Source organism: Neurospora hispaniola, assembly GCF_033458365.1.
Source record: "Neurospora hispaniola strain FGSC 10403 chromosome Unknown B0T23scaffold_4, whole genome shotgun sequence".
Classification (NCBI taxonomy): domain Eukaryota; kingdom Fungi; phylum Ascomycota; class Sordariomycetes; order Sordariales; family Sordariaceae; genus Neurospora; species Neurospora hispaniola.
The window spans coordinates 3940693-3967907 of NW_026944409.1; the positions used below are offsets into that span (position 1 = coordinate 3940693).

General features: G+C 53.1%; 11 protein-coding genes and 1 non-coding gene across 12 annotated transcripts; 7 read left to right on the top strand and 5 right to left on the bottom strand.

Moving 5' to 3' along the window:
- The first annotated feature begins 864 nt into the window (after nt 1-864).
- On the top strand, nt 865-1774 carry B0T23DRAFT_153434 (uncharacterized protein). The gene has a single exon (XM_062832579.1). It carries the CDS (start codon nt 1042-1044, stop codon nt 1573-1575), a length of 534 nt encoding a protein of 177 aa, XP_062693424.1. The 5' UTR covers nt 865-1041; the 3' UTR covers nt 1576-1774.
- Nucleotides 1775-4160: 2386 nt separating this feature from the next.
- B0T23DRAFT_153581 (aldehyde dehydrogenase domain-containing protein) lies at nt 4161-6197 on the top strand. Its single transcript, XM_062832581.1, has 2 exons — nt 4161-4407; nt 4468-6197. Exons 1-2 carry the CDS (start codon nt 4345-4347, stop codon nt 5893-5895), a joined length of 1491 nt encoding a protein of 496 aa, XP_062693425.1. The 5' UTR covers nt 4161-4344; the 3' UTR covers nt 5896-6197.
- Nucleotides 6055-7917, bottom strand: B0T23DRAFT_316090 (general substrate transporter; the record flags this gene model as incomplete). The annotated part of the gene is made up of 4 exons (XM_062834904.1): nt 6055-6283; nt 6344-6818; nt 6880-7618; nt 7699-7917. 4 exons carry the CDS (start codon nt 7915-7917, stop codon nt 6055-6057), a joined length of 1662 nt encoding a protein of 553 aa, XP_062693426.1.
- A 474-nt stretch (nt 7918-8391) lies between these two features.
- Nucleotides 8392-9612, bottom strand: B0T23DRAFT_153530 (uncharacterized protein). The gene has a single exon (XM_062832580.1). It carries the CDS (start codon nt 9409-9411, stop codon nt 8743-8745), a length of 669 nt encoding a protein of 222 aa, XP_062693427.1. The 5' UTR covers nt 9412-9612; the 3' UTR covers nt 8392-8742.
- Nucleotides 9613-11920, top strand: B0T23DRAFT_442855 (cytochrome P450). The gene is made up of 3 exons (XM_062840831.1): nt 9613-10103; nt 10154-10617; nt 10705-11920. Exons 1-3 carry the CDS (start codon nt 9814-9816, stop codon nt 11757-11759), a joined length of 1809 nt encoding a protein of 602 aa, XP_062693428.1. The 5' UTR covers nt 9613-9813; the 3' UTR covers nt 11760-11920.
- A 35-nt stretch (nt 11921-11955) lies between these two features.
- B0T23DRAFT_t190 lies at nt 11956-12048 on the bottom strand. Its single transcript has one exon. It is a non-coding gene; the product is annotated as a tRNA-Asp (tRNA).
- Nucleotides 12049-13167: 1119 nt separating this feature from the next.
- B0T23DRAFT_442857 (FAD/NAD(P)-binding domain-containing protein) lies at nt 13168-14795 on the top strand (the record flags this gene model as incomplete). Its single annotated transcript, XM_062840832.1, has 4 exons — nt 13168-13650; nt 13747-13859; nt 13913-14395; nt 14460-14795. The coding sequence occupies 4 exons, from the start codon at nt 13168-13170 to the stop codon at nt 14707-14709; spliced, it is 1329 nt and encodes a 442-aa protein (XP_062693429.1). The 3' UTR covers nt 14710-14795.
- Nucleotides 14796-15437: 642 nt separating this feature from the next.
- Nucleotides 15438-17236, top strand: B0T23DRAFT_404956 (uncharacterized protein; the record flags this gene model as incomplete). Its single annotated transcript, XM_062838952.1, has 5 exons — nt 15438-15573; nt 15612-16094; nt 16191-16194; nt 16258-16330; nt 16955-17236. 5 exons carry the CDS (start codon nt 15438-15440, stop codon nt 17234-17236), a joined length of 978 nt encoding a protein of 325 aa, XP_062693430.1.
- Nucleotides 17237-17623: 387 nt separating this feature from the next.
- Nucleotides 17624-19178, bottom strand: B0T23DRAFT_380949 (kinase-like domain-containing protein). The gene is made up of 3 exons (XM_062837234.1): nt 18879-19178; nt 18324-18815; nt 17624-18262 (listed from the first exon to the last, which is right to left on the bottom strand). The coding sequence occupies exons 1-3, from the start codon at nt 18955-18957 to the stop codon at nt 17895-17897; spliced, it is 939 nt and encodes a 312-aa protein (XP_062693431.1). The 5' UTR covers nt 18958-19178; the 3' UTR covers nt 17624-17894.
- A 447-nt stretch (nt 19179-19625) lies between these two features.
- On the top strand, nt 19626-21324 carry B0T23DRAFT_404958 (uncharacterized protein; the record flags this gene model as incomplete). The annotated part of the gene is made up of 3 exons (XM_062838953.1): nt 19626-19940; nt 20009-20947; nt 21280-21324. 3 exons carry the CDS (start codon nt 19626-19628, stop codon nt 21322-21324), a joined length of 1299 nt encoding a protein of 432 aa, XP_062693432.1.
- A 1107-nt stretch (nt 21325-22431) lies between these two features.
- Nucleotides 22432-23470, bottom strand: B0T23DRAFT_153654 (mitochondrial ribosomal protein L27-domain-containing protein). Its single transcript, XM_062832582.1, has 2 exons — nt 22821-23470; nt 22432-22689 (listed from the first exon to the last, which is right to left on the bottom strand). The coding sequence occupies exons 1-2, from the start codon at nt 23007-23009 to the stop codon at nt 22567-22569; spliced, it is 312 nt and encodes a 103-aa protein (XP_062693433.1). The 5' UTR covers nt 23010-23470; the 3' UTR covers nt 22432-22566.
- Nucleotides 23471-23482: 12 nt separating this feature from the next.
- B0T23DRAFT_380952 (Utp14 protein-domain-containing protein) lies at nt 23483-27122 on the top strand. Its single transcript, XM_062837235.1, has 2 exons — nt 23483-26250; nt 26459-27122. Exons 1-2 carry the CDS (start codon nt 23677-23679, stop codon nt 26639-26641), a joined length of 2757 nt encoding a protein of 918 aa, XP_062693434.1. The 5' UTR covers nt 23483-23676; the 3' UTR covers nt 26642-27122.
- The last annotated feature ends 93 nt before the right edge of the window (nt 27123-27215 follow it).

Consider the following 27215-nt stretch of genomic DNA (forward strand, 5'->3'; position numbering starts at 1 on the left):
TACGGAGACTAGAGGTACATACGCCACATTACTTACTGCCTGTGTCGTGAGGTTTATGTCACAGGTAGACGTTGAGATCTCCGGGGAAGCTAGAGGTATTTACATCTGTGGGGTTTCATGTGAGAGCAATGGGCATATAATACTCGGATTTACAATAATCTAAGCACAAGGTAGTATTTCCGGTTCCCTACCAGGTATTGTGGAGAACTGGCCCTCCATCCACAAAGGTCATCATCTGCAGAGTTCTTTTTTCTCAATCTGGGGCATCTGGACCTGCGTCCCGGGCTCGACTTCCGCTGCATGATTGATTGGTGACCCTAACGATGTATGGGGTATAGGTACCTCTAGGGTGATCACTGATCCGTACCAGGCGGGCAGATACCTCTAGGCATGTTTGGGGAGGAGGACTGCTCATTTCAACAGCGAACGCCCTTCGAATGACTATCTACCTCTAGGTAGGACCGTTGGCTGCCCAGAGTCTTACGTTATATTCCGGTCGTAGCCAGCTGTAGGTGCATACCTGTCGTTGTATGCGTGCGACCCTGTTCCGGCAAATACCTACCTCTATCATGCGATTGAGTGCCTGCGTTCATCCATTCCGCGTCTTCTCGCCGCCATTCGTGGTTTGGAGCCTCCTTCAGACTCTTCACCAATCCTTTTGGCACGGGCTTAGGCGCTATTCTCATGGGCTGACAGGATCAATCGAAGAGGAGAAGGAATGAAACCATGTCATCCGTGATTTCAAAGCATAAGATGATGATGATTACCAATTCATAGGCTTGACCGGCGATATAGTTGTTCCTCTGAGACTGGTGAGAGAGGCATGGAGTTTAGAATACGCGGACATGAACGTATAAAGGGGACGGCAACGTCACTCTTCAACGATTCCCTCTTGCTCTCCGATCAGAGACAACATCAGCCCTCAGCTCATCTCCTCATCCATCCATCACTCTCAACGAACACACCTCAACAACAGTCTCGCACCCACACAACTAGCAACCTTCAGAAATCCTCAATCAACTTACCCCCTACGCCATCACAATGCAGCTCTCTTCCACTCTCGCCCTCCTAGCCTCCTACTTCGGCCTTTCCACCGCCCTCCACCTCCCCGACGGTGTCTGGGAAGGCACCATCCTCGCCAACGGCACCTACTCCATCAAAGCCGCCGGCGCTCCCGACAGCGACTCCTTCCTCGTTGAGCCAACCACCACCACCACCACCACCCAAAAGCGGTCCGGGCCCATTGCCAAGCGCTACGTCGGGTGCTTCGGCTACCAACTCGATGCGAGCGGCGTCGACGCCGCCGTGGTGGGCTTGAAGAACTGGGCAGGCAGTGGCCACACGCTGACGAGCGGTGACAAGAACACGTTCTTGGCGGTGTCGGCCGAGGGCATGATTGCGTACTATTGCATTGATGCGCCGAGGAGCAGCGGAAACCTCGATGTTGATGATGTCAATTATGCGCTGGCGCAGATGGACGCTACTTGCCGTCGGTACGAGGCGAGTTACTTCAAGTGGGACGGTAGCGTGGAGATTGTCGGCAAGGGTCGCGCTGGAGACAATGTCTGCGTTTGAGAAGGGGGTGAATGTTGGTGCTGGTTCGCGGACTTGGGGTTCAGAAGGGAAGTGATGTAGCAGATTTTGGGGAGTCGGTCGTTATAGTTTGAGGAGCTTTGTCGGAATGGGAACGGTCGTTACCTACCTGTACTGTTTGATGTTTGGCGGAATGGAAAGAAAGGGTCGCGTGTTAGTTTGTCTAAACTCGTCTGGTTCATTCACTCTCTCCCACTTTGGTTGAAAGAAAATATGGAAAGGAATTACCACTTGTTGATCTGCCTCAACTTCACAGACATCGCCTCCGTGACCTTGAATACCCCCCGTAGTTCCTTCTCGGAGACATACCCGTTGTAGACATATCTGTAGACCTCGAAGAAGGCCTTGATGTTGTTCGGGTAAGTAGTAAGCAGCTTACTATGGTAGACATCAACTCTACCACGCTGCCTGCTAACCAATCAAAAGGCCGCGGCGATGCAGGACGGCCCGGCCCCTTTGAGCGCCACTCAGCTCGGGAGGATTTGTTAGGTAATCATCCGCCCGCCTGGCGCTCAAGGGGGTACTCATCTCTGTAGCAAGCTCTCCTGAGGCCCTGCTAGGTCTGACCCCTCACCGGTTTCCGCTTTCTTACCGGAACGGCGAGATCGCCATGACTGCTTGAGAGCCTGCTTGAAGTCGTGTTCGTTGTCACAATCCCGACATTACCTCCCGCTTCTCCTCCTTCCTTACCCGTCAATGAAACAGCTTGTGTTCCTCTTTTCAGATGTTCTCACCCACCGCAAAAGAAAGCTAGTTATGCCCTAGATGACGAACCATTCGGAATGCAAGGGCTTCACCTCCAATTTCTCCCCCAGCAAGGCTCGTTGATGTAGGTGCTCCGGAGAACATGAGAAAGAGACACTTACACGACCGCGCATCTTCCATCCCCAACGCGACTTCTCAATCACCGGCCACGATCCCACATCTCACTCACTCACTCACTCACTCATGAGCCTTGACCGAATCAGTTTTGAGGCTTACAACCAAAAAATATCGATGGCTAACAGGAGCTTTGGTCTTTGGCCCTCGCTCTGGAGCTTTCGATAGTGTCCGCAATGTCATCAATGTTTCCGGCAGGACGACCACCGGTATGCGGCAAGAAGAAAGTTGGATCCTGGCCCTGAAATGGAACGTACAGCTGTACGAAGTGTATGCCCCCGTTGACTTGGGTTTGATCTGGAACGACGACGACGACGACGATGGAAGTATCTATTCGAGAGAAGAGGTGTACTGCTCGTTGGAAGTCGATCATTTCGCACGGAGGGTTGAGCGACGAGCTCTTTAGCTGGGGTTCATGGTTGCTGTTCAGTTCTGTTCCATATCGCCGACGGGAGTCGAGAGGTGGGAACACACTCGGGGCCCGCTTGCCATTACAAGAAAGAGGAAGAGACGGTGATGTATCTGTGTTGATGCGCTGCAAAGCATGGGCGTACATCGTGCAATTGCAATGTTAAAGGAGGGAAGGCGTGCCCAACGCATGGCTTACATATGCGATGAGTGTTGTCCGCGTCCATATGACCCGCGTCTCTTGTGTTTCTGGAGCATATGGGGCTCGGAAGCAAGGTACCACCAAAAGGGTACTGGGGTGGACAGAAGCTTCTTGATCAACGGTCAGGGAGGCAGAATAAGATACAGCTCGTCTTTGAAGTGACTTCCAAGTACTTACCTAGGCACAGGTCGTGTTGGTCCCCGGCTTTCCTATCCCGTATCCCTGGTTGATCTCCTTATAAGGTAGATACCAAGGTACTTGGGCACAAAAGCATGCACTCTATCTCGTGCCTATTCACTGATTGCCGGCGTAGGAGTAATTGGGGGTTTCACTTGAGAGAGGGTTCATAATAGTCAGTCAGACATCTTCATCCTTCGAAGCATATGTAGGTGTTCCAAGCAGAAAAGATACCCTGTGATAAGATTCCCGTCTTCGGTTCTCGATTGGTCTCAGGTTTCTCGCTGATGCAACCACCTATCTTACTGTACCTCAAAGAGGTATTCATCCCGTAAGCTCCTCAATAGGTTGCGGGGAGACGTTTAGGACCTCGCAAACAATTTACCTTATCAGCAAGAAGGTAACATGAAGTCTTGGTTGCGGGGCAGATTCAGGGGAGTTGACGCCATCAAGGTGATATTGCATGCTGCCGAATGGAAGAACCCACGATGATTGGGCAATAGGTGACAGTCCTTCGTACTGCCCTGTGGGTTATGGTAGCAATGGGGATATTGGTGTAGTGGTCGATTGTCAGTCGAAACACCACAAGACACCAGTCGTGACGACGGCAGAGAAGGTGAACGAATCCGGTGGTACTCTGTATGACATGAAACCCAGTGAGTTGCTCACAAGGTGGTGTGGATGATGACAAAACACTCCGCCTGGGCCATTGATCATCGGCGGCCGATGCGGCCGCTGACCGCTGATGAACTCGGAATTTTGCCTGTTGTACCTGTAAACTCCAGACTATGTTGATTGCCAAGAGTCAATGTTCGACAAGAAGAAGAACCGGATGGTTGAGTTTCATTGATGGTAACATCCAGATCGGGCAGTCGAAGCGATGTTTGCCCCTCCCCTTGTGTCCCCAGGCTTCATCATCCTTGCTCACTCTCGTCCTTTAAAAGTGGTTGAATCCCCCCTCCCCGGCAGTTTCAACCTCAAGCATCAACCGGCAGGACCATCTCGACATTGTAGGAATCTAATATCGAGCCGTCAGTCATCAATCCACCTCGTATCACGAGCTTCACCCATATACACCATCCAAGATGTCGACTTCAGTAAACATCAACGGTGTTGAGTTCCAGCCCAGGCTTCTCATCAACGGCGAGGTAGGTTACTCTTGTCACACCCTGATGAACGAGCAAGGCTAACAAACACCCAACTGCCAGTTCGTCGAAGCCTCCGACAAGGGTACCTTCAACGTGTTTAACCCGGCCACCGGCGAGATCTCGTGTAAGGTCCCTGAGGCCACCGAAGACGATACCAACCGTGCTGTTGCTGCGGCAAAAGCAGCACAACCCGCATGGGCTGCCCTCGACCCTACCAAGCGCGGTGCCTACCTCAAGAAGCTCGCCGCCTTGATCCGTGAGCACAAGTCGACCCTCCACCACCTCGAGGCCATCTCCATGGGCGTGCCCGTCAACCACTTCTTCCACGCTGACTTCGGCGCCGATGAATTCGACTACTTTGCCCAAGCATGGCCGCACATCCAGGGCCAGTCCAGCGTCAACACGCCCGGCTACGTGACCATGACGTTCCGCCAGCCCTTTGGCGTCGTTGCCTGCATCATCCCCTGGAACGCGCCCCTGTACTTATTCGCTGCCAAGGCCGCTGCCGCTTTGATCACGGGTAACACTGTGGTCCTCAAGTCCTCCGAGAAGGCTCCCCTCGCCGTCGCCTATGCCGCGGAGCTTGTCGCCAGGGCCGGTTTCCCACCTGGCGTCTTCAACATCCTCTCCGGCCACGGCCTTCCCTCCGGCCGCTGCCTTGCCCGCCACATGGACGTGCGCGCCATTTCCTTCACTGGCTCTAGCCGCACCGGCAAGTTGATCCAGGAAGAAGCGGCCAAAACCAACCTTAAGAGCGTTACGCTCGAACTAGGCGGCAAGTCCCCTGCCATCATTTTTGACGACGCCAACATCGAGCAGGCGCTCACCGATACCATGTCGAGCATCCTTCTCAACGCGGGCCAGATCTGCGTCGCCAACTCGCGCGTGTACGTCCAAAAGAGCGTAGCGCCCAAGTTCATCGAAGCCTTCACGAAGCGCATAGCCACTATTCACGGCGGTAACCCGCTAGACCCGCAAACGCAGATGGGTCCTCAAGCGGACGAGGTCCAGTACAAGAACATCTTGTCCTACATTGAAGAAGGCAAGAAGAGCGGCAAGTTGGCCGTTGGTGGCAAGGGCAGGCTGGACGAGACGAAGGGGTACTTTGTGGAGCCGACGGTGTTCCTTGATACGCCGGAGGACGCCAAGATCATGAAGGAGGAGATCTTTGGGCCAGTGTTGAATATCAACACGTTTGAGACGGAGGAGGAGGTGGTGGCCAAGGCGAACGATACCGAGTATGGATTGTGGGCGGCCGTGTTTACCAATAATCTTAGTAGGGCGATGAGGATGGCCAAGGCGCTGGAGAGTGGCTATGTCAGTATTAACTGCTCGAGTCCGTCGATGGGGAGGGATTTGCCGTTTGGGGGGTATAAGGGGAGTGGGCAGGGGCGGGAGGGGAGGTTGCACAGCATGAATCACTTTTTGGAGGTTAAGAGTGTTATTATCAAGCTGGATGAAAAGGCTTCCTCACAGTGGAATATGTAGAGGGAGAGATTGGTGGTGATGATGGAGATACCAACGCGGAGGAAAATAAAACGGAATATTTAATCGGATGTGTTTTGAAATGGTAATGTGAATAAGTGTTCTTGCGCTATCAGATCCCACCCATTCTGCCGTGATTCCAGCACCTTTCCTGTTAAGTGACTAACTGGACACCACCCGCTTCACCTCTTCCGCATGCACCAGCTCGTCGCCCTTCTTCTCCCAATTGACACTGTTCTTGTCCCACTCGTTTGCAACACCACCACCACCACCACGACCAACACACACAGACTTGCGAAACTTCCTCGCCGGTAACCGCGCCTCGAACATTTGGTCAATCTCCTCCAGGGTACGGCCCTTGACTTCTGGTAGGTAGAAGTACACCCAGAGACTACGCGCGCTCTTCTCGTTAGCGCATCGTCAACTGATCGGGGGACAGGGGAACACTCACGCAGAAATCCAACACGATGGCGTCCAGATATACCCATATTTCGGCCCCCAGTTCATCGACTCGGGGTTGATAAAGTACGGCGCCGTAAACGTCGTCAACCAAGCCGCAAAGAATCCAATCGCTGTCGCCAGCCCGAACGTGTACGACCGCAACCTCTGCGAAGGGAGTTCGCCGCCCGAGATCCACGCGTACGTCGCTACCATGCCGTTATACCCCAGGATATAGACAACAGCGAGTCCAACTATGGCTTGGCCAGTGGACTTGGTGCCCGGCTTGACGGTATACACAACGGCTATAAGGAGCTGGGCAATACCGCAGAGGATCAGACCGCTGATGAGGAAGACGCGCCGACGACCAAAGTGCGTGACCATAGCCGAGTTGACGAGGATAGCCACCACGCCAAGGGATGTCAAGATGACGTGGTTCTCGAACGGCTTGCCGATACCAGCCATCTTGAAGAAATAAGTGCCGTATGCTGTTGCTCGTCAGCCATCATCCATCACCACCACCACAAGGTTATCATGAGTCAAACATACCAATCATATACATAGCACCTGACGCCCCTTGCACCGACAGCCCACAAACCGCCAACACCGTCCGTCTCCTATTCACCGGATCCCTAAACATATCCCACACACTCGCCCCCTTGACCGTCTCCCCCTCCGCCGCCAGCGCCAGCTGAATATCCTTGATCTCCTCCTCCACCATCCGATCCGTATACGGGCGATGCCACCTTAGACTGCTTCTCGCCTGCTCTTCGCGTCCCTGCATCATCAACCACCGTGGACTTTCAGGAACCGCAAAGAGTCCCACACTAATCACCACAGGAAACACAAAGATCAACCCCAGTGGGATCAAGTAACTATCCCTTCCATCAATCTTCTCAGTAAAGTTATCCACCACCCCGCCAATCACTGTACCTACGCTCGTCCACACCTGAAAACTGGAAATCATCAGTCCGCGATACCGAGCTGGCGCTACCTCTTGGATGTACAGCTGCGAAAAGGTCATGTAGAACCCGTTTGCTAGACCAAGTAACAAGCGGCCGGCGTAGAGACCGCCGATGGAGGTGGTGGCCATCATGATGACGTTGGAGACGATACATAGCAAGGAAGCAGCCCAGATGGTTTGGCGACGGGAGAGGAAAGTGGCGGTGGGGCCGGCGAGAGAGGAAGACAAAAAGGCGCCGAGGGTCATGAGCGAGGAGATTAGTTGTTGTCGGGAGGGGGAGATGTTCCAGCCGCCGGCTACGTGGGGGGCTGGGTGGCCGAAGACCTGTTGATGTTAGTGTCTCTTGGTGGTGAAGTGGGAATGAAGAGGAGGATGGAAGAAGGGGCTGAGGTTGTTTAAGGTACCTTGAGAAAACCAATCATGGCTTGCAACCCGCCGATTAACCCAAAGTCGAGCCCATATTGGAAGGGACACATGGACACTAAAGTGCAGGCCGCGAGACACTTCCAATGGGCTTTGATGCCGTACTTCTCTTCGACTTCGGCGGTGATGGCTACGGGCATGTCGACGGGATGTTCGACGTCCTTCTCTGCCATGGTGGAGGCTATCTCTTTGGCGGACATGGTTGGTGTTTTCTCGCACTCTGACCGATGGACAAGCACTCGATCAAGAGGGAGCTGGGAGTTGAGATCAAGTCAAGCTAGAGTTGCAACCTTGGGGGGGATAGTGGGACGATTCCAACGTCGATTGCGTGGGGAATTAAAGGGGTTCCATGGTCTGGAGAGGAGAAGGAATGAAGACCACGTGCGAACGTACGACTACCGTTGGTGATCAACACTCATACGGCATCGACACGGCATCCAGAGTTCCAGACATCCAGACCGTGGCGGCAAGATTCACCGACGGCACAGTTCTTTCTTTTCGAATGTGAAGGTGTAGTCTTCATTTCGAACCGGTCAATCCCGCACTACTGCACAAGAATTTAGGAGCTCGACAACCAATGAAGATGGTCCATAAGCCGACTGCCAATACTGGCCATTCCGGCTCTAGACGCTCCTATACACACACGTCTTTGTATTCGTACTCACTTCTGATTTGCGGTCGGCCGTCTGTTAATTGATATTGACAGCCCAATTCCGCTTCTGTCCTTTCTTTCCATATGCATATGGCCACCAAACCGCCTGCACAGCTCCCGTATCTACCGTGGCTTTGTCCTCATACCAGCTCTTTCTAGGCTCCTCCACCATGGTTCATCGCCATTCACTACTCCCCCTCGGACTAAACCCCCAATGTTTGTCCAGTTTCATTCTGCCTCCTCACGGGGCGAACTTGTCCATCTCTTCAGGTCCAATTATTTCAACTACCGGCGTTTGATCAACCGTCTTTGCCGATAGCATACTTGTATGTATGTGTCTTATGTATGAGGGGTGGTACCCATCGCTTGAAGCCTAGCCGGTTAAGTGGGCACTGGCCGGTGACAGGGTGTAACGAGGTGATCTGAAGATGGGAACCATATTCGCCAAGACATAGACGAACGTTGGCCGGCAATGAACCAGCCGCTCATTCTGGATACCTACTGTACATCCGGCACGTCCTAAAGTTCGGTTGGATGGCCACCCGGTGTATGTCTTGGATGGATTGGTCCCCGTTGAGTGTGGGGTAATGGATGAGGTTGCAGCAGAACCACAGTTTGGGAGGGAGGGAACTGAACTGGGGAATGAGGGGGTGTAAGTTGGAGAGAATGGGAGTGGACTGTGTCTTTTTGAACCGTCGTTGTCGTGGTGTAGAGGAGAAGAAGCCTCAAGCGGGAATGAGGGCATCTCGATGTTTCGGATGGCACGAGGTGGACGGATACGGGGGTGATGGGAAGGTCCGAGCTGTGAGTTAAGATGTTCAAGTTCAAGGGCTTGTCTGACATTCGGCGTCATTCTTATTGAAGCTGCACATACGAAACCGAAGGGAGATGAAGAGCAATGGAAAATGTGCAGTCGATCTAGCTGTTTGCTTCCCACCTCGCAAACACAACTACATACGGCATGGTATATTCCTCCTCCCGCATTTTCCCGCATTTTCTCGCACTTCTCAACATTCCGTTGGACAAAAGCATGGCGGGACATAGATCTATAGCCGACACGGGATTCATGAGGCTGTGGGACATCACGTCAACAATAACCATCCGAACCGCAGCAATTACTCTTCCTCATAGGCGAATCAGATCCTGGCATACCCCTCTTGCTACCTCGTAACCTCCCACCCACCATCCGTAGGCTGAAAGGCTTCGTGATGGCTTGTATCAGGTCGAAAGGGATGCTATATTGGCCAAGTCAAGAATTGGGTATGACTTGATGGGATACGGCCCTTGAGTTTTTACAAGTCACTTAATCTGCATCCCAGACACTGACTGCCAGTGTCGGCCACATTTCAACAAACAACCCTTGGCCATCAAAGACGTTGTTGATTTTCCTGTTCTACAGAAGACAAACAGAAGAGTTTGCCCAACAGCGCTACTGACGGGCAAAATGCTGTCAGACAAGCTGCTAGATCTATTCGCCCTCCACAAAACGGAGGAAGCTCTGACCAATGTCAATCTCTACAAGCTCTTGGTCTTCACTCTCGCCCTAGTGCTCACCGCAATCATCATCATCGACTATGGCTACATGCTATGGCTTCGCTCCAAGATGCCTCCGGGCCCCTTCCCGTGGCCCATCATAGGCAACACCTTCTCTTTACCAGAGAACAAGCCATGGATTTATTTCGAAGAGCTCTCCAAGAAGTATGAGACGCCACTGATCACCTTTTGGATAGGCCGGTACGCTCATCCCCAACATCACCATAGGTCCTGTCACTAACACATCCCAGTAACCCAACAATCTGGATCAACGACGCCTGGTGCGCCCACGAAATCCTCGAAAAGAAAGCGCAGATCTACGCCTCCCGCCCTCGCATGGTCGTCTTCGGCGAACTCGGCACCGGCCAAAACAACCTTGTTACCATGCGCATCCTAAACAACAATGACCGCGACCACTGGCGGATTCACCGCAAGTTGATGCACCTGGGTGTCGGCATCCAGTCCGCCCGGGGGTATCGAGAGATCCAGAACAACGAGAGCAAAGTCGTTGCCTTGGATTACTTGCGTGAGCCAAAGGAATATGTCAAGCATTTGGAGCGGTATGCGACCAGTGTTGTCAGTATCATTGCGTTTGGGAGGAGAGTAGCGAGTTACAATGACCCGATTATCACGGAGGTGATTGCGTTGATGCAGTTAGCTGCTGATTTGAACGTGCCGGGGAAGAGGTTTCCCATGTTGCTTGAAACTTTTCCTTGTGAGCATCCCCCTTCTCTTTCCCCTTTCCCTCCCTCTTTCTCTCCCTGTCTGTCTCTCTGTCGATGCTAACAACCCAAACATCAAGTCCTCGCCCGCTTCCCCCGCTGGCTCCCCTTCTTCCGCGGCACCAGCTACCGCAGCGGCGGCCGCGGCGGCGGTCAAAAAGGCGGGGGTGGGCACTACTTCTTCCACTCCCTCGCCCTCGAAGCCCTCGCCCAATACGAATCCAAGTCCCCCCTCGCCAAAGCCTCCATACCCACCCCCTACATCAAAACCCTCATGGACGCCTCCCGCCAATACTCCCTTCCTGAAGCCGAGCTCTCCTCCCTCACAGGAAACCTCTTCGGCGCCGGCTCCGACACCTCCTCCTCAACCCTCATCACCTTCATGCTCTCCTGCCTTGCCTTCCCCGACGCCATGCACAAAGCCCAATCGGAACTCGACCGCGTCCTTGGCCCCGCTGGCCGCTCTCCCCACTGGGACGACGCGCCCAATTTACCCTACATTAACGCCTACGTGAAGGAAGTCCTCCGCTGGCGCTCCGTCGCCATCATCGGCGGCCAACCGCACTCTAATACCTCACCAGACTATTACAAAGGGTACTTCATCCCGCCGCATAGCTGGGTGCAGGGCAACGTGTGGGCCATCCACCACCATGAGCGCGAGTTCCCGGACCCAGACAGGTTTTATCCGGATCGGTATCTGCCGGGGAATGATCACCACCGACCGTTTCCGGGAGAAAAGGGGTACATGACGTTTGGATGGGGACGAAGGGTTTGTTCGGGGCAGGCGCTGGCGGAGCAGGGGACGTGGATTACGGTGGCGAGACTGTTGTGGGGGTTTACGATTGAAAAGTATAGAGACCCGGAGACGGGGAAGGAGGAGGAGGTGGATATCTTTGCGTATACGAATGGGCTGAATATGCGACCGCAGCCGTTTCGGTGTGAGATTGTACCGAGAAGTGAGGAGATTAGGAAGATGGTGGTCAGGGAGGGGGAGCAGGCGTTGAGGGATCTGAACGTGTTCGATGGGGAGAGTAGGTATCGGATGAGCACGTTTTACCAGCAGAAAAAGAGGGAGGTGGCGGAGATGCCCGAGTTTGATGAAAAGGGGAATATTAAGATGGTGAAGGTGAAGTGAAGGTGGTGTTTCCGGACTTGCTGTAGGCAGCTACTGGTTGTGACTAGGTTGTCGGCTGGGTTGGGATCTGTGCAGTTGGAAGAAGCTTGTTATTGACGTCTATAAAGCCGTCGTTAAAAGAAGCCAGGGGGTTTCTTTACATCGAGTGGATCCTCGTCCCCGATTATAGTAAAAAAAAAAAAAAAAATGAATTGGTCTCTCCCGCCGGGAATTGAACCCGGGTCTCGAGCGAATCGAACTGATGTTCAAGCTTGACAAGCTCACATACTGACCACTATACTACGGAAGATTCACAGTTGTTGAGCAACTGTCGTAGCTGATTGATGGGGACGAACCTTGCACCTAGTACTCATAAAGGCATGCATAATCTTGGTGTTTCGCATTTCCATTTTGGGCAACACCAAATCTCAATGCAGACAGTCTTCGATACTGTCCGCGATAATGCAATTTAATAATTCCCAATCCTTTATTCCGGTAGAGAAATGGTAGAAGCCACCTTCTAATCAAGTCGCAATTGCACGACCTTTTGCGGACGGAAATGAGCCCTCCTTGGTGACTGCCACTGCATCGCAAAGACTCCCGGAGCATGGGATGTGCAGACTACCTTACCAATATTCTGCGGGGAAGAGAGAATATACCAGCTTCTACCGTTATACTTTGTACTGCGGTTGCCCCCCTCACGAAAAAGCCTTAGTATTACGTACTTGGTCCCTTCCGTCACCCACATGCACCCGTCACAGTGTACGGTATCCTCCAGACCATAATACCCGGCCAGACTGGAATGCGGATGCGGCAGCAGGGTGAGGGGTAAGAACACCACGGCTAAAGAGAGCAATTCCAGAATGCAGCTATCATAGGTAGGCTAAAAAAAAACGATGCTGTTGGAACGCAACGCTGACTGCGTTTTGGAAAAAGGGGGAGCTTGGGGTCCGGAAACAAATTTCTGGGGTGATGGTTGACCAACCCGGCAACCCGCCTCGAGAACCGCAGTTTGTCCGGCTTTCATTAAAACACAACGATAAAAGAGACGGTAACCAAGTATTGAGACAAACACAACATTGAGCAGCTCGAGTATTGGTTTCTGGGGCACATGATTGCACATCCAAAGGAATCCCTAAGCCAGTAAGCGGGTTGGGACTTTTGGAGTTCTCATCAAGCCAATCCTCGGGCAGTAAAGCTTGTGCTCAAAGAGGGGAAAGTTGTCCTTGCCTTCAGCCAACGGAACAGATCTCAGTTACGGAAACACTTCTGCCCCCCGAAATCACTGTCCTTGGACCACGCCCCCAGACTCCTCATCCGTGCTCTTTCAAGGAAATCTCACCACTACTGCATCTCATCACAACATCACTACACCTCACCATTCACCTCCACCTCATCACTCACCTCAACACCACCTAATCCAACAACCATGCCCTCCCCATACCCCGCGCCTCCCACAGGCATCTCAATCCTCATCGTCGGCGCCGGTTTCGCCGGCCTCACCACCGCCATCGAATGCCACCGGCACGGGCACTCCGTACGAATCTACGAATCCTTCCCTACCCTCAAGTCCCTAGGGGACATCATCTCCTTTGGCGCCAACGGCGGACGCATCTTTGCGCGTTGGTCCGATGGTACCATCGCTGCCAAACTACGTTCCTTGTCCATCGATCTCACGGGATATGGATTCAGGATCCATAAGTACGATACGGGCGAGGTGGTTTACCACCAGCCGACGCCGGCGCAGAATCCGGAGGCGCCCGTGTTTAATGGACATAGAGGGGAGTTGCACCAGGTGGTCTTTGAGTATGCGCGGGATGAGTTGGGGATTGAGATTCATTTGGGGAGGAGGGTGGAGGGGTATTTTGAGGATGGGGAGAAGGCGGGGATTGTGTTGGGGGATGGGGAGAGGGTGAGTCTGTTAATTCTATGTAGCCGTTCGTTTTCGAAGTGCGGGTATTGTATTCGGAGACTTGGAAAGGATGACGACTGATGAGGTGGTACCTAGGTAACAGCCAATATTGTCATTGGCGCTGATGGCGTCCGCTCGAAAGCACGCCAGTTGGTCCTTGGGTTTGAAGATAAGCCCAAGAGCAGCGGGTATGCTGTTTGGCGAGCTTGGTATGTCACTATCATTCTCCTCCTAGGAATCAAACATCAGCTAAACGCATCAGGTTCCCAAACACCGACATGATCGCCGACCCCCGAACCTCTGAATTCTGCTCCAATGGCGACACCTTCAACGGCTGGATCGGTCCCGATGTGCACTTCCTCTTCAGCACCATCAAGAACGGTTCGGACTGCTGCTGGGTGCTCACCCACCGCGACGAGAACGACATCGATGAGTCTTGGTCCTTTCCCGGCAAACTCGAAGACGTGTATAAAGTCATCGAAGGGTGGGATCCCATTTGCAAAGCCATTGTAGAGAAAACACCCTCGCTGGTGGACTGGAAGTTGGTCTACCGTGATCCGCTGCCGACGTGGGTGAGCAAGCATGCGAGGATTCTGCTGGTAGGAGACTCGGCGCATCCGTTTTTGCCGACGAGCGCGCAGGGGGCGACGCAGGCGATGGAGGACGGGGTTACTATTGCTGTTTGTTTGAGGAGGGCGGGGAAGGAGGGAGTGCAGGCTGCTGTTAGGACTTATCAGGAGATCAGGTGCGTATTTAAACCTTGTTTTTGCCTGCTTAGAAGGGGGATGATTGCTGACACTGATGCGCAGATACGACCGCGTGAGAGCTGTGCAAAAGACTGGGGAAACAACAAGGGATAGATGGCACAAGACTGATTGGGAAAAGGTTGCCAAAGACCCAACGAGCATTGCCTTTCCTCGGGAGGACTGGATTCATCAGCATGACGCTGAGAAGCATGCTGAAGAGGTGTTTGAAGAGATTTTCATAAGGTTCACCGGCCCGGAGAAGGATAAGAATGAGTCGTTGCTTCCCAAAGAGGAGCCGGTGGCAGTTGCGTGAAGGCTGAAGAACAAGGGGAGGCGGCAAAGATAACCAAGCATTGGTATGAACCAGCACACTTTTCATGAAATGACAGTATGAACAGTGCCATCACTGCTACGCTTGACCAACCCGGCCGTGCGCACCATTTGAGGTTGATGTTTGACTTCCAATCATAAAGCTACCCGAGTAATCACACCAACTGCAAAAGTGCAAACTCTTTCCTCTTATCTCTCAAATCCCCCATGGCAACATCAATGTTCTCTTCCAACTCCTCGACACGATCAAGCCAACCAGAAATGATCTCTGTTTCGCAAAATGCTGAGAAGAGACCCATGCGGCGATAGGTCGGTAGCCAATCCCGGATGCCCAGCGACTCTACCAGCAGACCGCCTACGTATCCAGAGCAGCTGTCATTCATCATGCAGTACATCCGTAGGGGAAGAAACCTAAGGTCTTCCTGCTTGATCGAGTCGATCAGGGGTCGATCAAGGACTATACCGGTGTCGAATTTCAGAGTCCGCTCCCCGTCGATGGACAATGAGACTTCAAGACCATCTAAGGAGTCTTGGGTGGTCCACGTTTGGAGGACTTTCTCGGTATCAAATTGTTGGGCGATTAATCCGCGCAAAACGATGCGTGATCCTGTCTCGAACACCGTGTAGGTATCCCCCGGCTTGAGTGACCGCAAAGGTTGGATGGAATCAACTTCAACCAAGTCCTCAACATGGTGACCCCTACCCAAGCCCATGGTTTGGAAGAAGATCTCTGAAGGACATGAGGCCCAAGACCAGGAAGGGAAGAGGTCGAGAATCTCTCTTGCGCGAGCATTCATGTCCTCGTCGTCCTTATTCATCTCACCACATCGTTCCCAAAGTAGTTGCCGTACGAGATGCTGCTTCCACAGCCCAGCCACGCACCAGCCCGGCTCGCGCTCGGTCCACATATGCCCAAACCGGTTGAAGATACCCCGGAGAGCAACCAACCTGTCCGTCTGCTTCGTCACCTGAGTCTGGGCATAAAGCTTCACGATATTTTCCCAAGTGTCACGCGAGTCCTCGAGGAGCATAAATCGTGCTTCCAAAGCTTGCTGCCGGTGAGCGTGAACAGACATTTCCGAAAACGGATCATAAGGCCCTCGCCAGATCCACGACGGAAAGGCTTCGCTGGCCATTTGGCGAGGACATTGCCAGACAAGCTGCTCGCCGAAATAGACGGTGCGGGTGGGCAGGACGCGCTCTTGGTGGCACCATGCTCGTCTGAACAAGGGCGCAAGGTCCACAAAGCTGTTGGCACCGTAGCCTTCGAAGCAGGCAAAGTGCTCATACCGCTCCTCGTGGTCGTTGAAATCAGTGGGAAGACGATGGGATATGATGCACGGCGAGACAGCCAGCGGATCTCTTTCCGTCTTGAGACCGACGGCTCGATCCGCAAACATACCGGATAAGTTCAGGCGTGCGTGAGTGTAGATGCTATCCATCATGGATGCTTGTTCGTTCCAGTCTTGTGCAGAATCTTGGATGATGCAGAGGGAGTCAATCCAGACGTAAGGGATATGTAGGGCCCGAGCGACTGCGGCGGCCTCCTTGTAAATCTGAGGCAAGGTCTCAGTGGGTATGGAATCGTGGTAAAGGGCGTTGTTGTATGTCCTTAGGCTTGTAATGGCTGTTTCGGCCGTCCAGCGATAGCTGAGGGTGATGTAATTAATGCAGCCCTCCTGCCTCTCAAGAGTTTCGCCATCGACCAGCCGAAATACTGAGTGTTCATCGGTTCCAACGTCAACGAGACGGATTTTGCTCTGGTAGCTGTAGTTTCCATCGTCACTACTGAAGGTAAGTAGTCTTTCCGAGGGTATGCAATCATGATGACCCTCTAAGCATTGCGTCAACCACTCTCGGACTTGTTTGATTGAGGACGAGCCGAAGGTAGTGGTTGATGTCGGTTGGGCTATCGTGAAAGGGCCATACCGCGATGAACTACCCAGGACGTCCATGCTTGTATCCGACATCCAGGCTGTTCCGTTGGTACACTGCCCCGACAAGTCTGGATGGACAGACTGGAATCGCAGTGTCTGAACAGAGGAAGTCTTGAACCTTTCACCCAAGGTATATTGCTCCTGATAGTTACTTAGAATCGACAACTTTATGGGGAAGTCTACATTCTTCCAGTCCTTGTCTAGTGAGCAACGGAGTTGGATTTCTTGATTAGCCTCGTACCACTCAGCATATCCTTGACGGTTTCCCACGATCATATCGGGTGGGAGTAGGGAGTCCAGAAAAACTCTGCACAAGTGACAGCCCGTCCCTGCCGACTCGTGAAGGTCGCGAACGCTGAAATCACGCAGGTACCAATCATCTTCGTCTGCAAGCGCGGCATCTTCCAGGTCCCAGAACCACGGCCCAATCGTAGGGAACACTGCTTGGCAACCATCACAGAGCTTGTTAAGCTGTCTGGGAGGGTAGCTAGACTTTATGACGGGTTCCTCTGCCAAGGTATTGTCGATCGGTCCATGGTTGAAGTGGGAAGATATTTTCATGGTATCCTTTGATTATGAGAAAGTCTGTTGTAAACATGGGCATCGGGATGACATGTGAAGAGGTAGCCAGGAGATTCAAGGGAAAGAATGGCCATGGACAAGTTCATACAAAACAATGGGACCGATGGGGCGCACTGGCGAGTTATGGTGAACTTTTTTCGACGGGATTCGCTCGTTCGAATTCGGTGATCCCTCTGTATGTCGTGAAACTTGAGCTGAAGGTAAGACAAGGAAGGGTTCCTTTGAAAATCAGGTGGTGGTTGATCAGAATAAAGTAACTGGAGGGCAGAAGAGGAAGAAACTAGGGAAGCTAGGTAGAGATACCCCTCATTGCTAGGCACACAACGTACCTTCCCAACGGCAACCAGGCAAAGGGCAAAAAGAGGTTAGGCAACAATCAACAAGACCCAAACCCTAACCCTATTAAAATCCCCGATCTCTCTCCCTCAACAATCCCACAACTGAAACAAGACCCCCTTGAATCTCGGACAGGATTCACGGGGGTGCTTGGAGGCAAGGCAAACTTGAACTTGGGGTATATGGTATATTGCAATTGGTTGTTGGGAGCTTGTGTTTGGCGTGGTGGTGGTGACCCATGAGCATCACGTGATCACGTGTGCCATGTCGTGTCCGTTTCCGAAATGTACTGGCCCACGCAAGGTACATAATATCAAGAATCGACAGGATCCTCTCCCTCACCTTGTAGCTGCTCGTAGAATAACCTTTCGGTCCAGTCGAAAATGTAGTCGTATTTGAATCCCTTTGCTCGAAAGAGACGGCTGAAAATTCGACGGAGGTACGAGTAGTCCGGCTTATCATCAAAACCCAGTGATCGGGTATAGTTGATATACGTAGCGAATTCTTCAGGGAGAAAGCCGTCACATAGTTCCTCACCTGACAAGCTCTCCTTGATTTCCCCTACCCGCGCCCTCCGTTCGTCCTCGGTGGCGGCCTTGATGCCCTGCCACGGTAGGGAGCCGCGGGCAAATTCTACCAAGACATAACCGAGAGACTCCAAGTCGTCGGCCCAAGATTGTTCTTTCCGGCGCGTTAGTAAAGGGATGGATGGATGACTGTGATATTATTAATTTTTACTTACGGCGGCCATTGTGGGCTCTGACGCTTGCGTATCGTCTGGTCCCAACTAGCTGGCGACCCGTTGCATTCCTACAAGACTGAGCCTCTTCAAAAGACTGTGCGATGCCAAAATCGATTGCGTAGAGCGTATTGCCCTGCTTTCCCACCCCCATGACGAAATTTTCTGGTTTGATATCGCGATGGAGGATGCCCTTGGAATGGATGTATTCGATCCTGGAGATGGCTTGGTCGGCGATGAGAAGGATGGTCTTGAGCGAGAAGCTTTTGGCGCAATAATTGAACAGGTCCTCCAGCGACGGACCCAAGAGATCCAACACCAGCACATAGTACTCGTCCTCGAAAGTAAAGAGTCGTACTTTGGGGATTCCCACCCCGCCGGACAGCTCCTTGTACACATCGTTTTCCTGTTTGATCAGCATAGGGCCGGCGCTCTTGGCCTCATCATAGTATGTGAGTTTCAAAGCGACGTCCTCGCCCGACTGCATGTCCGTTCCTACCGAGCGCAGTCAGCAACACAGGGCGGCAAACGGCAAAGGCAAGGCACGCACGCACGTACCTTCATAGACAAGCCCAAAGCCTCCCTCGGCGACTTTGCGGTTAACGCGGTACCTGTCGGCACAAATAATGTCCTTCATGGTTGGTCATGATGAAATTTGAAATTGATGAGACTCCCTGACTGGAGAATGAGGTTGAGAAACGAACGACTGGAGAATGGAAACCTGACCCCCTCCCCAACGGGCATATGTATATGTATGTATGTTGGTACTGTGTATGTATGGTCCAGCCGGGGTTAATTAGCTAGCCAGCTGCCTGCCGCAGTCCTTGATTAACTCGGCACCCTTGGCACTCAGGCCCGCTCCACTCTGATTTTCCAATTCTGTAGTATTTAGCTTCTCATCCAGCCGGCCATTTAACCCCATGCATCTAAAGAACCCCCAGCCTTCATCAATTTCTCTTCGAACACGCTCCGCTTCCGCGTCCATCTCCCCCCTCCCCCACCGGATGGCGTGGGATGACTTGGACGTGTCGCCGCCCAATGGCTTCCTGAAAACTACACCAGACCACAACAGACTGATTACCTTACATACCGGTGTCCATGCCAGCTCGGTGCTGCCTATTATGTATGCAGCCATTCCTTGGAGCAACTCGGAGGCCGTCCGTCTCGGTACGCGCTAGGCCCAATCCATCGTCACATCACGACAACACAGCGCAACGGCGAGCAGTGCCAGCTCACCTGCAGTCCTTTGTGCTTCACAGCTCCGCGCCCTCCCCCGTAGCGGCGCCGGCTCGATAAAAGCCCGTCATGGCGAGCGCGGAAAGTCGAAAGAGAGCCCGCGCGGACAACGACGACGACGACGACGACCTCTCCCACAGTTCCAGCAGCAAAAAGATCAAGTCGGGTCGCGAGAATACAGTTGAACAACAATTTTACTGCCGTTACTGGCCTCCCAAAGTCTGGGATAAGCTATCCAGGGTTCCGCTCGCGCGTATCTCACTTCGAGAACTCGACCGGCGGAACAAAACGCAGCTTGCCCCACGGCCAGCACCAGCAGTGCGTACCGCTGACCTTGCTCGCTTCGCACGACACGGCGGTCCAGATCTTCGTCATCTTCGAGGGGTACGTAGGTACCTACCTATGCCTACGCTGCAGCATATTGGCAAGACGGACGCTGACCCGCTGTCAAGTACCCCGATCCCCAAGGCGCCGTACACACCATGGGTCCGCCTAGTGGTGTTTCCACCAAGACGCCCAAGACGTCAGCGTACAATGGTGCTTTCGAACAGCTCATGATTGACTACTGCATCTATCCTCCGTTTTATACCTTCCCCGACAACCCGGACGCCGAGACCCCGGAGCCAAACAATCTGGAGGAGGAATGTGAGGTCCTTTCAAAAAGGAGGCCGTCCCTTGACTCATCCCGCTTTACCAAGAAGGAGTTTCGCATCTTCCAACGCAAGAACAAAGCTGCGATTACTGAAGCTACCGTTGAGCGCACCGTGGTCCCATTGATTACCGGCACCTCCGACGACGACATCCGCAATTTGAGCAACCTCCTCTTCTCCGACCTTGAGCCGATCGCTGGTGAAGATGTCGTCACACCAAAGCCGGATTTCTTCGACGGAGCTGACATGGGGGCTATCCATCCAAAGATCCGAAGTGCTAACGAGGATGGCAACCTGAGAAAGCTAATCATCCCCACAAACAACGTCGATGCTCCAGTACTACCCAACTTCTTTATGGAATTGAAACGTCCTGATGGTCACTCGCGCGTTGCGTGGCGACAAGCAATGCACGTTGGGGCAGTCGGAGCCCGTGCTATGCATGCTTTAATGAATTACGGTAAGGAGGAGCCGGTCTACGACGGCAATATGTATACATACAGTTCAACCTATCACGACGGGAGACTCAACTTGTACGCGCACCACGTCGCGCCGCCGACCGCGCCAAACGACCGGCCCAAATATTATATGACTGCGGTTAAAAGTTACGTATTAGAAAGCGACATGGACTCTTTTCGGCAAGGAGTTACGGCATTCCGGAATGCACGGGATAGGGCGCGATGGCACCGAGACAATTTCATTCGGGCGGCGAACGCAAAGGCATGCCAGTCCGACGGGGTGGTGGTAGCAGCGCCACCTGAAGCAGGAAGCACAGCTGCTGCCGCGGGCGTGACGGCGCAGTCCGGGGAAGCGACAGCAGAAACCACAACTGCTGCGGCGGGTGTGGCAGAGCAGCACAAAGAATCGACTGTTGATGATGACCTGGGGGGTCGCGACACTGATGCTGAGTCGCAAAGTACCATAACTTCTATCGGCGCCGAGGAGAACTACACTGCATCTCAGGACTTGGTCGCCGGGGAACCGGCTCACTCTCAACGGCTGCTTCATCAAGTGCCTGAGCCCAGCCAGGAGTCTACATTGCGGGGTATTGAGCCGGCTACAAGCCTCGCCACCAGCTTAACGTCGAGCTTGAGCCAAAGCCAAAACAGCACATCTGGTAGTGCGAAGCGAACTAGGGTATTCGCTGATCTCCTGTCAAATGCAGGCGGCAAGAAACAGGATGGAGAAAGCAAGCGGGTACGTCGGGGTAGCTTTTAACCCAGCAGTGCATTGGGAGATGTCCCTATCCCCCCATATTTGTTCCCCTTTTGCTTTTTTGGAATTCCGTTCATGTCCGCTCGTTCTTCTCCCATGTTGGTCTACAATTTCACAATTGTTGATCTGCGTCTGATTTCTCTACATTTACAACCATGGGTATATACCCCACCCTCTGCTTGCATTTCCGACGGCGTTGATACATAGAAAGCGTCAAGTTGCATTTCCATGATACCCCCAAGACCTTGTTTCCCTTTCCTGTCATTGTTGGATTCCCTTGGAAGTTTGGGACATGGGGGACAGTTGTGAAGGGGTGGGTGGCCAGCCAGAAGATTCAAAGTAAAGTAAACCCATGGACATGATATTTATGTAAAACAATGGGATCCATCCATGGAGCGCACTGGCGAGTTATAGTAAACTTTCTCGACGGGATTCGCTCGTTCGCATTCAGTGATCCCTTATTTGAGAAGTAAAAAGCAACACAGGAAAAGGGTAGAAGAGGTTAGTTAGGCGACAATCAATAAGAGAGACCCTAACCCTAACCCTATTGAAATCCCCGACATCACATCTCTCCCTCAACTAATCCAACGACTGGAACAAGAACCCCTTTGAATCTCGGACAGGTACCATTGGACACCTTTGGGCATAGTCATATTCTCTGCCTTATCGCTTCTAGAATAAAAGAAATGTGACGGCGGGATCATCAAGGCCTAAAAATTCAAAGGGCCAATCCGAAAAGAAGATGTCTCGTGGGCACCTCTGAATGTGGGCGAATGTTGTTTTAGGTATGGTTAGCAGGCTGTATCTCAATGGTAGGAATGTCGAGACCATCGGCCTAGGTAGCAGCGTAGTGACTCCAAAGGCAGAGAACCTGGACATGTTCCGATTTCACATACGACCCGGAACAATGGAGCTGCTAGGTGGTTGATTCTTGGTGGTCAGGTCATATAATGTACAGTGGAGAGTGGCTCGTGGTGCATCGAACGGGTTGTGTCGGCAGCCTTTCGGAATGTAATCAGAACTTGGGTATATATTGCGTTGGTAGTTTGATAGTTGAGTGAGCCTCGCTCCATTCGTCGCCGTGGTCTGGTATCGTAATGTCCTCCTCCTCTCCATCCTTTCCCCCTCGATGGTAGCATGACGACCATTTAATCGAGACCGTTCTCAGACTTCCAGCGAGCAAGGTAAGTGGCGGGGTTCTTGGGGCCGAGCTTGTCGCCGGGGAACTGGTCGTGGACGGGGCGGATGGTCTTGGAGACGAAGGGGGTGAGCTTTGTTGTTGGATCTTGTTAGCACTTTTCTTTATTCTCTGTCCTCTATTCTCGGTCATTCCACCAGCACCAGATCCCCCATCTCATCCCATTCCAACCCCAAACCCGGACGATAATAGAGGACCACCCACCTTGAAGCCGGTCAGATCCGGGCACACATAGGTGCGGACCTTGGTGTAGTCGATCTTGTAGGTACCGTAGCTGGTGTGCGTACCCATGGAACCGGTACGGTTACCCTTGTAGAAACCCTTGTTGACATCCTTAGTGGTCAGGCGCAACTTGCGGTACTTGAGACCTTGGAGGATGCGAGTGGGCTGCATGGTGGGCTAGGAGGATTCCGCTTTGCGGGGCGACGACGACGGAGGGTTGTTTTTTGTTGTCGGTGATCTGGGTGGTGGGAAACCCTCGATTGGTAGAGGGTTGAGGTAAGCGGAAGTAAGACGGAGACGGGATCCGCTACAAGGGATTGAAGATCCGGCGCACGCAACAGGAACGGAGACGGGCCTCGGACTCGGACTGGCGCTGGACAACACGGACGGCGACGGGCGACGGGCGACGGGGTTGAAATCGAGAAATCGCATCCAAGCCGGGGCCGCGCCGGGTTAAAGTGGAGCCTTGTCAAGAGTTTGGAGCTCAATTGAGCCAATGATGTGAGATTACGAGAGACAGGTACCCTTGTAGCCTGCTGCGGCCCCGCAAAATAGGTGGGTGTTGCGCGCTCACCGCCCAAAAATTATCGATTACAGAGGCGGCAGAAAAAGTTTCGGGGGAGCTTGTTCACTGGCAGGAAGTTGAAGGCTTGACTGGAGTTGTTGAAGGGACCTGACCACTTCGACCTTCTCAGGACCCGTGCAGGCCAAAGTTGGACATTTACATCCATTCCATTCAACGATAACCTCGCCACCCACTTTTGCTTGCCCGACCTCAAACTTAATTGACTGAACTACCCTCTGACCCCCAATCAGTCAATCCCCAAATACCAGCGAAATGCCCGGCCGTCAAGCCCACGGCAGGCCTTTAATGCCCAAGTCGGGCGGCGGAGGGCGTCCCAAGCACAGAGTCAACAACAAGACCGCCGATAGGAAATCCCGAAACAATGTCCTCGACGCCTTCGCCATCGCCGCCGAACAAGTCCCCCAGAAGAAAGCCAAGGGCGTCCGCACACGAGACCTTGACGAGCCCGAAGAGCGCCCCCAGAAGAGACAACGAGATGACGAAGACGAGGACGACGAGGACGGAGACGAGGATGAGGAAGATCTCGAGGACGCCAGGCCACAAAAGAAGAAGGCCAAGAACAGCGACGACTTTGAAGGCTTCTCCGACGGTGGCGAGGACAGCGATGGCGAGGAATGGCATGTTGGTGTAGGCGCTGATGACGAAGATTCTGAACTCGACTCTGACGAGGCCTTTGGCGAGAGCGACGAGGAAAAGTTCGATGGCTATGCCTTCAGCGGGAGCAGCTCCAACAAGAAGGGCAAGAAGGCGAAGAAGGGTGGGAACGACAGTAATGAGGAGGAAGAGGAGGAAGATGAGGACGATGACTTGGAGTCGCTCGGTTCCGACGCCATCGATCTCGCCACAGCACTGGATCAGTATGAAAGCGACGAGGAGGAGGAGGGCGAAGAGGAATCCGGATCGGAAGACGATGCGGACAGCGAATCGAGCGAAAGCGAAGACAGCGACGACGATATGGAGGACCCTTCCAAGCTCGACGACCTCCAAAAGATGATCTCCGGGTTTGCGGGCGACGACGACGACGACGAAGAGCAATTAGGCTCGAAACCAACAAACAAACTCAGTCTCTCAGATCTCGGCCTCCTTGGCGTCCAGGACCCCCACATGAAGAAGTCTCTCAAGCTCATGAACAAGGAGGAAAAGGCCGCCAAGCCTGGGCAATCCAAGAAGCTCGACATCCCCCTCGCAAAGAGGCAACAAGACAAGCTCCTCCGCTCCGCCGCCTACGAAAAGACCTCCGAGACGCTCGAGCGCTGGATCGACACCGTCAAGCACAACCGCCGTGCGGATCACCTGGTTTTCCCCCTCGCGCAAAATGCCCACGACGCCGGCCTCGACAGTCAAGAACTCCTTCCCGTGACCAAGACCACGGCCGGTACCGAGCTCGAACAGACCATCCTGGCCATCATGGAGGAATCCGGCTTGGGACCCACCAACAAGCCCAAGAAGGAGGACCAGGATAACGTCGAGGAGATTGCCGCTCGCAAGGGTCTCTCGGCCGCTGAGATGCAAGAACTCACCCGTCAAAAGCGCCGCGAGCGTGAGCTCTTCTCTCGCGAGCAGGCCCGCCAGAAGCGCATCAAGAAGATCAAGTCCAAGGCGTACCGTCGCATTCACCGCAAGGAGCTGCTCCACGACGAGCAGGAGATGCATGATGCCATGGTTGAGGCGGGAGAGATTGATTCAGAAGAGGAGCGCGAGGCTCTGGACAGGAGGCGAGCCCTCGAGCGTGTCGGTACTCGTCACCGGGACAGCAAGTGGGCCAAGCTCGGCAAGAAGGCCGGTCGCGCAGTGTGGGATGACAACTTCCGCGCTGGGTTGACGGAGGCTGCTCGCCAGAAGGAGGAGCTGCGCCGGCGGATCGAGGGACGCAGAAAGGGCGAGGAGGATTCTGAAGACAGTGGTTCCGACGATTACTCTGCTGAGTCTGGCGATGATAAGCACAACAAGAAACGGTTGCTGGAACAGCTCGAGCACGCTGCTTCCTACGCGGACGGCGAGGCCGAGTCGGGGCTAATGCAGATGAAGTTCATGCAACGCGGCGAAGCCCAGAAGAGGAAGGAAAACGAGGAGATGATTGCACAGATCCGCCGAGATCTCGACTCCGACTACGACTCTGACGATGTCGAAGAGACGGATATCGGTCGGAGGCAGTTTGGTATGGGCAAGAAGGAGATCATACTCCCCGGCCAGCAAGCTGCTCAGAAGAAGAAGGGGAAGAAGAACATCACAAACGACATGTCCAACCTCCAAGTAACACCACAACAAGCAGCCACAACCCAAGTCGAGGACACTTCCCTTGCCGCCTCCGTCGCCGGTGCCTGGTCCAAGGCTCCCCAAGAAGGTCGCAAGAGCACCAAAAAGGCCGCCAAGGTCTCCGTCGGCGAGTTGGACCTCTCCAACGCCGCCATGCTCGCTTCCAAGCCCAAGCCCAAGTCCAAGGACGCCGGAGCAGCCAAGGAGAAGAAGTCCTCCTCCTCTGCTCCCGCCGCCACCACCGTCGACGACTCCTCGTCCGACGACGAAGAAACCATCCACCTCCCCCTCGCCATCCGCGACCAAGAACTCATCAAGCGTGCCTTTGCGGGCGAGGACGTCGTAGGCGACTTTAACCGCGAAAAGGCCGAAGTGGAGAAAGAAGACGACGACAAGGAAATCGACAACACGCTTCCTGGCTGGGGCGGCTGGGTAGGCGAGGGCATCTCCAACCGCGAGAAGAAGAGGCACACAGGCCGGTTCGTCACCAAGGTGGAGGGCGTCAAGAAGGAGAAGAGAAAGGATTTCAAGCTCAAGGGGGTGATTATCAAGGAGGGACGGGTTAAGAAGGTTTGTTCTTTCCTTTTCCCTTTCTCTCTCTCTCTCTTTTTTTTTTTTTTTTTTTTTTTTTTTTTTTTTTTTTTTTTTTTTTTTTTTGGGGGGGGTTCTCGCTTCGCTCGATATTTTCTTCTTTTTTTTTTTGCGGCCACAGTCTCAAGTTTTCTTTGGTTGAAGTCATGATAAACGGAAAGCTAACACACATGAAACACAAAAACAGAACGACCAATACCTCGCCACTTCCCTTCCCCACCCCTTCGAAAGCCAAGCGCAGTACGAGCGCTCGCTCCGCATCCCCGTTGGTCCCGAGTGGACTACCAAGGAGACTTTCCAGGATGCTACCAAGCCCAGAGTCATTCTCAAGCAGGGCATCATTGCGCCCATGTCGAAGCCTGTTCTCTGATGAGTTTGGACATACCTATAATAGGTATATGTCGGACTCAGTTGGGTTCAACTTTGTGGTTATTTTTTACAGTCGGTTGGTTGGTTGGTTCGCTGGTTCGCTGGTTCGCTGTTGTTGTTCGAGGCTTGGTTCTTTGGGTACGATACCTAAACATCTACTCTGTTTTTTTCTTGTTTCATAGTTTTATGTCAAGGGGCTGGGGACTTTTGTGATAGTCGCATACAAACATACCCACATATATAAAGTGTCTGTTTGGGGACAAAAAGGGGAGGGTATCATTATCAAAGTTCAAAAGTTTTGCATGTTTACACCAAGTTTCGGAGGAGAGGGGACTACACTCACTACTTGTGTAAGAGTAGCTAGGTAGCCTCTTGTGTTTATATAGATGCCGTGGTCGGGGAGTTAATGGAGGTGTGGTTGGTTACATGACATGCACGTTGCAGTTCGTTTATCTAGAGAAAGTTGTTCTGGAGAAAGTTCTGGGTGAACAACTAATTACCTAGCTGGCCATGTCTTTCGACAACGAACTTGTCGCTCTCGATTCGAGTTTGCAACTACATTCAGGAAGAGGGCT

Coding starts and splice junctions, on each gene's coding strand:
- B0T23DRAFT_153530 (XM_062832580.1), bottom strand. CDS start 9,411: ATGTCCCGCCATGCTTTTGTCCAACGGAATGTTGAGAAGTGCGAGAAA.
- B0T23DRAFT_380949 (XM_062837234.1), bottom strand. CDS start 18,957: ATGAAGGACATTATTTGTGCCGACAGGTACCGCGTTAACCGCAAAGTC. Junction 18,816..18,878: donor CTTTGGGCTTGTCTATGAAG/GTACGTGCGTGC, acceptor TGCGCTCGGTAG/GAACGGACATGCAGTCGGGC. Junction 18,263..18,323: donor CAGAGCCCACAATGGCCGCC/GTAAGTAAAAAT, acceptor CGCGCCGGAAAG/AACAATCTTGGGCCGACGAC.
- B0T23DRAFT_153581 (XM_062832581.1), top strand. CDS start 4,345: ATGTCGACTTCAGTAAACATCAACGGTGTTGAGTTCCAGCCCAGGCTT. Junction 4,408..4,467: donor GGCTTCTCATCAACGGCGAG/GTAGGTTACTCT, acceptor CCCAACTGCCAG/TTCGTCGAAGCCTCCGACAA.
- B0T23DRAFT_153654 (XM_062832582.1), bottom strand. CDS start 23,009: ATGCAGCCCACTCGCATCCTCCAAGGTCTCAAGTACCGCAAGTTGCGC. Junction 22,690..22,820: donor CGGATCTGACCGGCTTCAAG/GTGGGTGGTCCT, acceptor CCAACAACAAAG/CTCACCCCCTTCGTCTCCAA.
- B0T23DRAFT_380952 (XM_062837235.1), top strand. CDS start 23,677: ATGCCCGGCCGTCAAGCCCACGGCAGGCCTTTAATGCCCAAGTCGGGC. Junction 26,251..26,458: donor AGGAGGGACGGGTTAAGAAG/GTTTGTTCTTTC, acceptor ACACAAAAACAG/AACGACCAATACCTCGCCAC.
- B0T23DRAFT_442855 (XM_062840831.1), top strand. CDS start 9,814: ATGCTGTCAGACAAGCTGCTAGATCTATTCGCCCTCCACAAAACGGAG. Junction 10,104..10,153: donor ATCACCTTTTGGATAGGCCG/GTACGCTCATCC, acceptor AACACATCCCAG/TAACCCAACAATCTGGATCA. Junction 10,618..10,704: donor GTTGCTTGAAACTTTTCCTT/GTGAGCATCCCC, acceptor CCAAACATCAAG/TCCTCGCCCGCTTCCCCCGC.
- B0T23DRAFT_153434 (XM_062832579.1), top strand. CDS start 1,042: ATGCAGCTCTCTTCCACTCTCGCCCTCCTAGCCTCCTACTTCGGCCTT.